At 32.0% G+C, this 13396-nt stretch overlaps 1 protein-coding gene across 1 annotated transcript in view; it reads left to right on the top strand.

The window, feature by feature from the left end:
• The window catches only part of LOC116806075 (zinc finger protein 2-like), a gene marked incomplete at its 3' end in the record, with an annotated part of 46552 nt that overhangs the window by 21555 nt on the left and 11601 nt on the right, over positions 1-13396 (top strand). The window contains exon 2 of the mRNA XM_032742051.2: positions 9718-9763. Within this exon, the coding sequence (XP_032597942.2) occupies positions 9743-9763 (21 nt within the window). The remainder of the gene's footprint in view (positions 1-9717; positions 9764-13396) is intronic.

The following is a 13396-nucleotide window of genomic DNA, read 5'->3' as shown; positions in this document are numbered from 1 at the left end:
TATATACCCCAATAACATACATACATACAGCGGAGGTCAAAATAATAGTAGTGAGAAATGCACAAAATAAATGTTATTTTATGATAAAAAATTATGATCATTTTATTAGCACATAAGCACTCAATACTGAATATAAGTATATATTAAAAGTTGGCATACCTTTAAAATTAAGTCTAAATGAATTAGTTATATATTTATATTTATGAATTATTAATTATTTAAGTCAATCATTATAAAAGTAGTGGAATAATAGCGAAGTTTTCGTAGCTGTTTATTTTCAATAAACAATTTATATATTTAGGCAATGCTTTCAAATAAGCAATTAAATTACTACTGTATTATTTCTTATATAAAAAAAATATTATATGAAAAACACTCAATAAACTCATTCAGTTTTAAATATTTCGACTACTTTCGGCAGCACAAATATACATTTTGAGCACTGAAAAATTGCGACGCTTAAATAATATAACCTCAAACAGAAAAATAACAATAAAAATAGTCCAGGGATTTGAAGGGATTTATAAAAGCGAGCTATGAAAATATAGAGTTAAGGGATTTGTAAGAAGGAAGCACTTCTATTATGTTGACCGCAGCTGTATTACCTATTTTATATGTGTCGAGTTACCCTCACACACACACACACACTCACACACACACACACATATACATACATACGTCTAAGCTCCTTCAGCAATAATAATAATCTCTTTTAATTATGAGTGAAAAGGCGTCTCGACAACATCCGTTGCGCTCGCCGCTCTTATTGTTGAAATTGCTTTCCGAGTCATCTTCGTCGAATTACAGTTTTTTTTTTGAATCACCCGCAATCACACCTCAACACACACTCATACATACAAGCACACACACTTTTGTCGTAGAAATTGTCGAAAAAACAAGTTTTTTCCAAGCAGCAGAAGACGAGACGAAGTCGAAGGGAGACGAAAACGAGACGAGACGAAGAGAGACCGACCAAAATATGAAACAAAAGATAATTACTATTAAGATTCTTTCCACTTATAATTTGTATAAAATCTTATAACCACAGAGCGAGCAGAGCTATTAAATGTGAAATCACTGCTGTTGATACACCTGATTTTTGATGCACCTTCAAAAGTAAGGCATGTATTGGTTGCACACAAACAAATAGAAACACACACACATATACATATACTCACACGCACAATTGATCGCAGGTAAAATTTGTTTCATTCATTGCCTTCATCTATTTATTTTGCAGTGTGCTCATTAGGAGACGCAATAACCACCACAATTTTTGTATCGCCCAACAAATACCCTAGCTTTTAAGTTCAGCTCGATACGCTGATCAATAATATGTACGTGTATTTAAATATTTTTAGTTGTTTATTTAAACTGTAAATTTAAATTTGTTTTTTGTTTTTGTGTTTGACTTTAGTTGACATTAAATAAATAAAAATATAATAAATATATTTCTTATGCAATGAGATTTTCTTTCTTTTGCTCTCGCATTGTTATTTTATTTTTATCTTATTTATTAAAAAATCCCATACCATCATACATAAGTATTACGTATTTCATTATTTTAATGTATTTATTTAATATATTTATCATTTTATTAATAATAATATAATAAAAACAAGTAAAAAGCTGTAGTCGAGTGAGCTCGGCTACGATATATCCTGAACCCAGCTGTTAAATATATTCAAAAATTATTTGCAAATTTCCCTATAAAGCTTTGCATCCAAATGTGAGCAGGTTTGCAAGTGTGCTTTGCCGACAAACAAGTGAATATTCATACATAGCTAGTCACAGTTAGCAGGGCTTTGCAGAATAGACACAAAAACCTATTGACGCTCCCGTCTATTATCATGACATCTCTTTCTCACACATGCGGTCGCATATTTATGCATGCCGAAAATGATCAATATGAGAATATATTTTCGACTATAACTTGCGTGTTTCTTATCCGAACTTGATGAAATTTGGGCAGTTGATCCATACTACGTAAATGTAGAAGATTTTGCCTTTAAAATTGTAGCATTTATTGCTATCGGAAATTTATTCGGAAAAATGGAGGCAGTTATCGATGAAAAAAGCAAACTTGATCTGCGCCTGGTATGCGAAACCTATATTCCAAATTTATATATATACTTTATGGCGTCAGAGATGCTTCCTTCTGCATGTTTCATACAAATGTGCAAATCTATTAAACCTTTTTAACCAATTTTTTTTGTATTATTTTATACAAATATAATTGGTAATAAGTTATCGAAATTTTTCCGTTTTATATTAAATAATTATAATATATAATCACATAATAATAAAAATAAAAATATAATTAGTAACAGGTATTCGCAAGTTTGCTTTCATTTTTTATATATACATGATAATTATAAAAAACAAAAATAAAATACTAAAATAAAATAATATAAATAGAATCATGCAAGCTTTTTTTTCGTAATAATAAAAATATATATGATAATGAAAATAATAAAATATCATTTGTAATTAGCTTTCACAAGTTTTTCTTTCCTTGTTGACCATTTCTCTAATATCAATCGATTCAAATTGGCGAGGAATTCTGTTGCTATAATATTATTATCAATATGTCAGCAATTACAATATTAATCAATTGTACAAGATTTGGTAATAATTTTGAGCAAGTTCTGTCATTTCGCATCTGTCATGCTGTTTGAACGTGCAACGCTCACTGCTGGCTGATGGCAATTCGATAACAACTAGAATTTATCGAATTGTGTGAATTTATTTTGCTGAAATTGAAATAATCTTAATTTATTTTTTGTTATTGCATTTGCTTGCTAAATTTGAGCTCAATATATAATTTATTGAATTACATTATTATTTTTTGTAATTAATTAAATAATTAGATATGCTAAAACCGAGAAACTTTGCTACTGCATCTGAAAGCAGCTATTATCAAATAATTCTTAAACGTAAATATTCGTATGTATGTGTAGATATGTATTAGTTCAAGTCCTTTCACTACTACTCACTTAGGCAAATTCTCCTCTGGCAATCGTCAAATTCGTATTGCGTTGCGTTATGTTCCGTTGTTAGTTATGCTTCTGTTGATGCCCCTGCTGATGCTTCTGCTTACGTTTGCTGTGTGCGAGGCCAGTAGCTTCTATAAACAAACACACACACACATACACTTGTACGTGATTTGTTGGCCCGTTTGTGATGATTGGCGTTGTTTCGTCATGCATTTGAAATAGTTTTTAACACCTTTCTTTGTGCGACACGAAATTATGTCGCTTGTCAGTCTTTTTTTTTTGGGCATTGAACTCGTTGAGTTCAGTTGTTCAGTTGTTTAGTTTAATGCCCAACATGATCATGCGCAAAATGCCACGCAGCTTGAAACTGATATATATATATATGTATATATATATATATATATATATATATATATATGTATATATATATATATATACAGTGGCTCACAGTTCATTTCGGGCAGTGTCTAGCAAAAATTTTAAAGTACTATAAAGTTTAAACAAAGAAACAAACGCAAAATGTTTAAATGCCAATTTGTTTTATGTTATATCACGTTTGAAAAAGAAGCTTCAGTTTTTATTAAAATGTTAATTAATTAACTAAAATTAGTCAAAAACTGAAAACATATCCAAAATACATGTCAAAATTTATTTCGGACAGTCTTAGAAAAGTAACATATTTGGCGGATAAAAGCTTAAATAAGCATGTTAATACTTAATAAGATATCCTTAATATAGGGAAGTTATTACTATTATTAATGGAAGATACCAGCTTCCGGATCGTTTCTGGACTGATTTTGCTCCACTCATCCAGCAGAGCATTCTTGAGATCGGATCTGTGATTCCGTATGGTATTTTCCAGCAGAGCCCACAAATTTTAAATAACATTTAAGTCTGGAGACTGGGCCTGTGGAATTATCATGTGGGGGCAGTTCCAGATAATCCAGGACTGTACTATTCCGAACTTATGCTTCGGGTCGTTGTACGTCGGATTCCCAACTTCTTGTACATTGTTGTTTCAATAAACACCAAATTCCCGACGCCGGCTGCCGAGATACATGCCCATACCACGACAATTCCTCCGCCGTGCTTCACTGTAGCCTGGTGTTTGGGATTCAGCTCAGTATTGGACTGTCGCCACACATAATTCTGTCCGAGCCAAAAATGTTGAATGTGCACTCATCTTCAAATATGGCTGTGTTCCAGATCTCCAAATCCTTGTCCAATTGAGTTTTGGCGAACGTCATCCTAGTTCCTTTATTTTTGCATTGAAGTCATGGTTGCGCAGAACCTGGCGCACCGTTTCCACACTGCACTTTTTCCCCATTTCATCCTGCACGTATTGAGACAGTTTTGGAGCCATAGGCCTTGCTGTCTGGTTGCACCCGATATGCAGGATATAACTAAACTGACTACGAAGGATTGGTCTACTTATTCCGAAAATAATCAACCTGACGTAAAAAATCCGGGTTTTATGGCACCCAGGTGTCCATAACGCCCCTGATCCAAATTCGCTGTGACCATAAATTAAGGTACTTTTTTACATAACCCGGCCCAGCCGGTGGGAAAACCCCAGTTTATTGGGATCATATATTCATTATGGTGGTTAATATATGTACCTGCCATCGGTCCTTGGAATTTTTGAAAAATATTGTATAATTAATTTATGGCAGGCAATTACAATTTTTGCTAGACACTGCCCGAAATGAACTGAGAGCCACTGAATATATACATAGATATGTACAGTTGCGGTAAAAATAATAGTAGTGCCCGCTTCTCGCAATGCACATACTCAATATTTTCATAGCTCTTGGCATAAATCCCTTCAATTTTTTTCTTTTTTATACTTTTATAACAAAGGTATCATAGTATATTGGTTATGTGCCACGTCCGTTATGCTGCCTGTCTGTCTGTCCGTCTGTACGAACGTACCTGTTTTCGACACCCTTAGAGATAGAGATTTGAAACTTGGATCACATACTGGTCTGTGCCCACAACGTGTAAAAATTGGAGTGCTAAGTTCACCAGGGGGATAGGATATCGATAAAGCCACATAACTCCCACCGCCCCTCGCCCCTACAAATTTTAAATGAATATATCTTCCTCAGTTTTTAAGTTAGAGCCGTCAAACTTTGTATTTATAATACTGGAAGCCGCCTTGAAGAACTGATAATAAATGTTTATGGCCACGCCTACGCCTGCGCCTATAATCGCCAAAGCCGATATTTCGGAGGGTGTAAATCGATAAACCCGCATATCTCCTAAAATTTTAAAGATACAGTGACTAAACTTGGAACGTAACTTGCTGGTAGCTCCCTCCAAGGAGTGGCATATACATTTTTACCATGCGCACACCCGCCGGCCCCAGGAACTTCGGTCATAGAAATCTGAAATGCGCATATCTTCCACAACTTCTAAGCTAGAGTCCCTAAATTTTAAAAGTATGTTACTGGTAAATCGCCAAAGAGATCGATAAAAAATTGGATGGCCACGCCCTCACTCACTGGCTCCTCTGCCTCACTGTATCTCCCACAAATTGAAAGCTAGAGTCACAAAATCTGAAAGATATATAGACACACTTCAATATATATGGTAACATACTTCAAAAATCCGGGAAAAATTTTTTAAAATAATTTTTCCGGCCACGCTCACTCCCGCACCCTGAAATTTCCAAAATCCCGCATCTTCGTATTTTAAGAGCTACGGTTACCAAATTTCGAAGGAACAGTATTAGCTTATATCTACCTCAATATGAAAGTCAAACTTGGACAGTACTTCTTTTGTACTTGTTATCCGCGGAAATAACTTATGGTATCAAAATATTTCCGTCCGTCCGTCCGTCCGTCTGTTTGTATGAACACGCAGATCTCAGAGACTATAAGAGCTAGATACTTTAAATTTGGAATATGTGTTCTCGTATACCAGGCGCAGATTAAGTTTGCTTTATTTAATCGATAACTGCCTCAATTTGCGATTATCGATACATTTAAATTTCCGATAGCAATATGTGCTAAAAATTTAAAGGCAGAACCTTCTAATTAATATATAATATGCATATGTATATTATTGATCAACTGCTCAAATTTAATCAAGAAAGACCCAAGTTATGGTTGAAAATATATTCTCATATTGATCTTATTTCTCTCAGCAGCCACAATCATTTTTTTTTTATATAATTTTATATAAAGGTAATAATATTTTTAGTATAATTAATAATAATTTTATATAATACACAATAGTAATTTATTTGATTATTTAAAAGAATTTAATTAAAATATGCCTCGTCAAATAAAAATTTAACTGCTGAAAATCGAGAACTCTTCACAATGAATAAAAATTTAATTCTGCAAGAACAAACTAGTAAGAGTGCTGCAATCGAATGAGGTCGACTATGATTTACCCTGAACCCAGTTGTTAAAAATGTTGCACCAAAAAGTGAGCAGGTCTGCAAGTGCGCTCTGCCGACAAACACGTGAATATTCATACATACATACATATATACGCACAATCGTAACGTACACGATCCGATCTTGTTTAAACTTAGGTAGTTGATCAATAATATGCATGCAATAATATATTTTTTGTCAATAAATTTTACAGCTACTTATCTTCAGAATTTAAATATGCTAAAATATATGTCTGCACTATTATTTTGAGCGCAGTTGTACATATGTTGTTTTTACTTGGTCGCAAATTATTTCAGACTACAAGTGTGCATGTGTGTGTGTGTATGGATGTTTGTATAAATAGAGACACGTACGTGAACGTAATATTTAATTGCCCCTCAACAAAAAAACAAACAGAAAAAAAAGCGTGGCTGAGAAGGGTTAAATAAACGTATAAACGACAATGGAATGGAGCCAGCGAGGCACCGACGCAAGGGGTTTCCAATGTACACTGGACTACAAATTGTACACTCCACTATGCGAGGAAAAAAAAAGCGAGCGAGAGAGAGGTTTTGTGCAAATGTATGTAACAGGCAGAAAGAAGCATCTCCGACCACATAAAGTATATATATTCTTGTTCAGGGTCAACAGCCGAGTCGATATAGTCATGTATGTCAGTCCGTCCGTCTGTATGAACACGCAGATCTCAGAGACTACAAGAGCTAGAGACTTCAAATTTGGAATATAGGTTTTCGTATACCAGGCGCAGATCAAGTTTGCTTTATTTTAGCAATACCTGCCTCCATTTTTCGATTATCGATTATCGTATATTTCGCAGAGCGCACTTGCAGACCTGCTCACATTTTGGTGCAAAACTTTGAAAGGGACACTTTCAAATTCAACTAGAATATATTTAACAACTGGGTTCAGGGTATACCATAGTCGAGCTCACTCGACTGCAGCACTCTTACATTGTATATATTTCACTACACAAATTGCATAACCGTTAAAAGACACACTTTATGGCGGGAGTGTTAAAACTAGTATACGCTATTAAATGACATATGAGGAAATATAAAATTACAAGAAATAAAAAGCGAATGGCCATCGACACATTAAAAAAAATAATATAATATTTACTTATTTTAATAATAACAGCTACATTACATAGATTAACGAAACGTGATCTTTTGACTAAAGCCAAAAGGAACGTATTTAACGTAACATAGCTTAACTTAACATAACGTAATGGAACTCCCAAGTGGGAAGAAACGGAAAAAGTGTCAACTGCATTTTATTAGTTTATACAATATATAAGAATACTAAATTTAAAAATTGCAGTGACTGCAGTATATGATCATTATTATTTATATATTTCACTAGTCTGTTTGTCTCCTTTCTTTACATTTTGCCAATTTTTCGATGCTTTACATAAAATCTGTTATATTAGTGCTCATTTATGTAAACCATGTGTATATCGATATGTTGATAAATCCAACCAGTTCATGCTCAGCTATCAGCGATGCTCTTTTTCTCAGAGAGCGAAATTTAAATTCGATCTGAAAACAAATACCATTAAATATATGAATTTTATCCATTAGGTACATATTGTGATCTTAAAATGTTATTAATTGATAGGCAAAGTCTATTGTCATTTCCATTTTGACTGAGGTGTTTACATAAAACAGCAACAAATTAACAGACGGGTTTGAACAGACACGACAAAAAAAAACTAAAAGAGTTTTATAAAAAAGAGAAGAGTTTCGAACCAGTGAAGAGTTGAAAATTAGCGAATTTTAAGAGCCAGCTGGTTCTAATTTGATGGCAATTAGGCAGATAACGGGGCAGACAGCAAAATTTGAGTCAGAAACTCCAAACTCAGACATGTGATTAAAGCTTCGCACGGCTTGGCTTGAATCACGGACTGACTCCGGACTCCAGTTCGGCGTGGAGCAAAGTTCGGCCTTTTTAGCTTTTTCGGTTTTTAGGTTCTTAGCCACAACGCTATTATACACCTTTGCCCAAATGTCCAAATTCCATATGGTCAACGTATAACCGCAAGCTAAGAACTTCGTTTCTAATTATGTGTTATTATATTCAATTATTTTCTGAAGCAACCAACACACAAGCAGCGCAAAGGGTTACAGAAAAAAAATTAAAAAAAGAAAACAAAAAAAAACGTCTTCAGGGAGCGTGCTTATTTTTAATTAGATAAATGTATTCGTGCAGGTTTATCGATTGATCCTGTTGTGTATTGGGCATATAAAAACATTTAAAGCTTTCTACAGATCAGAAAAAATATAGAATATATTTCGTTTCGTTTCGTTTAATTTAAACTATTTTTCTTTCAAAATTTACTGTATACATTTCGATTTGTCGATATCTACTATCAAAATATATTTAATTCATTATTTTGACAATTTTGAACAGCTTAGTTTTCACAAAATCCAGTTTAGAAATTAGTTTTACCGTCTCAAAAAAAGGAGAAATTTTCACTTTTTTTTTAATGCGGAACTTTTCATTATCGATAACTTTTTTCAATCTGAAACACGACTTAAGTGCTGATACGAGTGCTTACTGATCTATATTCTTTAGTCTATTGTTTAATAACTTTGACATAAATTATATGTTACATTTTTGCATTATGTATTATACAGCATTATAATTAAATCTATCTACCACATAAAAGATATTTTCATTATTGTTGGTAACATCAAAAAGTACTTAAAATTGGCAAATTTGGTTAGCATGTTTTTTGAAAAGATTTCTGCATATTTTTAATCCCAGAAGTTTGATTTATTATTAATTTAATTTTTATTTGTTTATATTTTATAATATATATATGTATTTGAATTTTTCAATTTAAATTTAAAATTCATTTTAATTTTTTATTTTTGGTGTATTTAATTATGTATACATTAAATACAGTTGCTCATACTGGTGTTCAAATTGTTTCAAATATAAAGCCGCTACCAGTTTGAATTTATCGATGTTATCGATTACGCTTGACTAGAACGCTTTCACTTTTGTTTTGATACATTTTGACCCATTAAATCAGAAGGTGACTTTAATCTTTCTTATAATTATATAATGAAAAATAAGACTAAACAGATATTTATAAACAATACAATATATACAATAATATTAGACTAGGGAGTTTGAGTAATCTAACTAATCAAACTCAGCACTCACTACTCGAAAAACCAACTACTCGAACTCATCTAGTCAAAATTTTAATGAGAATATTCTAAATTCATAAATTAACACAATTTTCAACAAAAATAAATGCATATATTTTACATTATTCTAATAGTTTCATTTCTCGCTTTCTTTAGCGCACACAATGTTGTGATGGGGTGAATGCATCACCATTTTCAATCGGTAAGTTCGATTTATATATGTAACCATAATAGCTATATATCTATTCATTCTTTGATCAATCTACATACTGTACGTAAATACTGAATACTTGATTCTTGAAATCAGATCAGAATGCTTGGCATTGATAATTAAAAGATTGGCATTTTGTATTTTGAGCACGTAATTATTTGAAGTTATATGTGATCTGCATATTTTTACACTGAACCCATTAAAAATTGGTAATAAAATTATGCAAAAATGTATAACAGGTAGAATAGGTATATATATTCAGTCGAGTTGATCAGTCTGTATTATTACGCCGATCTAAGGAACTTGAAAAGCTGGATACTTAAAATTTGGAATATGAGTTCTCGTTTACGAGAACGTTCATACGCAAAGCAAGATAATATTATAACTTTAAAGCCATACTCTAACAATTGTAAGTATTATAATCCATTTTTGTTATCTAATCGATTCAGATTCATTTATTTTTATCATTATCTCGTATTTTACTTTTTTGCACGATCTTAACTAAATTATTCTATTTTTTTTAGTCTGATTGGGTTTTTTGTGGCCCAGAAATTAAAGTTTTATTAATTTAAGTTTTATATTAGTCGCCATTAAATAAATAAAGAAAATAAATATATAAGCAATAAATATATAAATAAATAAAATAATGATCTAAATGAGTTAAATAAATATCCTCAAAAATAAAATATATAAAAATATATTCACCAGCTGCTTAACAAAAGGTTATCTCCACACAACACTTTTACTAGTGTTGCCAAGAGTAGCGAAAAATAATATTGAAAACTCAGTGAGCAACCGATTAATAAACTAAACCAAAATGCAGCTCTAACATCTGCTTGCGGATTATGCACAAGCATATCTACACATAACAAACACACATATACACACGCACACGCACATAAGCTTGCTTGTAGTGGTTCTGTTTATAACTGGAAACTCGCTGCGCTACGAACCGAGCCTATTGTTGTCATTGTTGCCATCTTGTTGTAGTTGTAGTTGCCGGAATAAAAACGCATTACTCGCTTTGGTGCTCTGCCAACAATCTGGCAGCTCTTGCTGTCTGTTTCTTTCCGTCTGTCATCTTGTTTCGCTTTCAGTTCCCCCTTACACAGTCATCGCATTGTATTAACATTGTATGTGTGTGTGTGTGTATGTACGTGTGTGTGTGTGTGTGTGTGTGTAGCACCCGTTTCTGAGAAAAAGGAGGCAAACGAAAACAATTCCTTTAATATTATACACAATACGGCAAAGAAATGTATTTCCTTTCTTATTATAGCTTGTCTTTGTTTTTGTCCTTTCTGCTGCACAACTCACACACACACACACACACACACATATATATATTTACAGTGAATTAATTCGTTTTATTATTACTTTTCACTCTACTCTTCCTAGTTGTCTTTTTTCACTACTCCTTGTCCTCCTTCTCATTGTCTTCTTGCTCGCTTATGAATTTATGGATTCAAATGTGAATCGCCCTTTGCTGTTTTTATTTTTGTGTTTTTTCTGTTTTGTTTTGTTTTCTGTTGCAGCGTCTTAAATCCCAAGCATAAGGACAGGAACGATGGATGAGCGTCTGTATGAGCGTGTGTGTGTGTAAATTCAATCTGGCCATTCATTGCAAATAGAGGGCGATTGTGAATGCATGGATGTATGTGTGTGCTTGCATTGTTTGTGTGTATTGTGTGTAGTCTATGTCCTAAGCAACCGGAGCAGCCTGAGTCTCATTTATTGTATTACAAAACACACACATATGTACATGAATCATGCATAAATAAATGATGAATTACTTGTTGGTGTTGGTAACAAAGACAGAACTGGCCATTAACAGAGATTCTATATACACATATATATACACTGTACATACTCACATACACCTAATTCTTGAAAATCAGTCAGGTCGATTCGTTTTTTGCAGTCCAAAAATAAAATTAAAAGGAATTGTAAACTAAATTCTAAACAGAAAAATTGTATTAAAATATATAAAATGTTTAAATGTAATTAAAAAAAAACGAAAATAAGTTTTAGGGTAAATGAAAATATTTTTACAATTTAAAAAATAAAGTTGCAACTCAAAAAATCAGTCCCAACACATGCTTTTTTCTTATGTGTGGTATCTGTTAACATACTGCACATTATGAATTAACTTATTTTAGCCAATTCACGGCCATTGTACCTACTGGTCTGCAACAAATCGACCCTTTTTAGCCAGCTATATTGCCAAGAAGAAATGTTCATTCAATTTATAAAGCCTTGGCTTTTAATGAGTTAAGACATGAATTAAGATATGTATGTATCCGCTCATACAAATATTGCTTATCTATTTTTTAGTTGTATTTGGATTACCATGAATGAGTTCAAATATGTACGAGTAAAACGGCTAAAAAAAACTATAAATTTCTGTTCAATATTTGTTGTTTTGATATTCCTCATGTGGTTTTATTATTTTTAATAGAACGAAACATATAAACCTTATAGTTTTTGTTTTGAAAGTATTTTGCTTATTAATTGGTTTTACAGATGATTATGAGAAGGCTATGTTAAAATTGTATGTTAAAATTAGTTTATGTAGCAAGCAGCTTCTTTAATCTGTTAGTTGATTTTAAGCCAATGTTAATTACATTGTAATCGATCTTTAATTGCAGCGAGCTCGATTACATCTGCACATTTTTGACTTCTTCATGATAAATATTATATTATATATATATATATTATTTTTGACTATGCTAATTACAGTTGCAAATTTTTTGCATTGACGTATAATTGGCCAAGCGGCACTTTAAAGTTCATTCTAAAGAAGTAGTTCAGGTGTGAGCGAACGAATGACGTATTTAGTTCATTCGTTCGATCGTTTAAGTCCGATTATTGGTCGATTAATCCGATTAACATTCATTAAAGTCCACTGATCATTAAAATCAGGCGTCCGATGTTCGCTTAAATCCGATTACTGTTCGTCAAATTCACATATTAATTACGATGACATTTCTGGTGTGCTTCAATTCGATTATTTAATATGGTATAGTATATTAATTACATAATTGTTTTTTAGAGACTTGCAAGAAATGCATTTGCTCTTTTTATTATCTTCTGGGAAGGATATCGATCAAAGGATAAAAAAAAGAACTAAGCGAATCGGACTCAAACGATTGGATTCAATTTAGTAGTTCAGTCGAACTAATTCAGAATTCAAAGGCAAATACAAATTTTTGGGTATTTAAATATATCATATCATATATATATATACATATATATATATATATATATATATATATATATTCAAATATATATATATTCAAATATATATATATTCAAATATATATACGTAGTTAAACCTAATTATACACATTATATCGATAGCATTTGTGATTCATATATGTATGTATGTGTTGTTAAAAAATTTATTTTATTTATAAAAAATTAAGCGTAAAAATATTGGCCTGCTATTGGGTTTGGTTGAATATTTTGTAGAAATAAAATTCGTAATAAGGACACGGCCTTTTATGTATATATACAAATTTTTAAAATGCAACTACTTAAAAGAAATGATTTTATAAATAAATAAATGACAATTGTGTAGAAAATGTGTAATTTACAAACGATTGAAATAATTATTTTCAAATAAAA

This window comes from Drosophila grimshawi, unplaced genomic scaffold (assembly GCF_018153295.1).
Source record: "Drosophila grimshawi isolate 15287-2541.00 unplaced genomic scaffold, ASM1815329v1 contig_80, whole genome shotgun sequence".
NCBI classification, from domain to species: Eukaryota; Metazoa; Arthropoda; class Insecta; order Diptera; family Drosophilidae; genus Drosophila; species Drosophila grimshawi.
The sequence above is the reverse complement of the archived record's forward strand: the minus strand, read 5'-3'. Positions and strand labels throughout refer to the sequence as shown.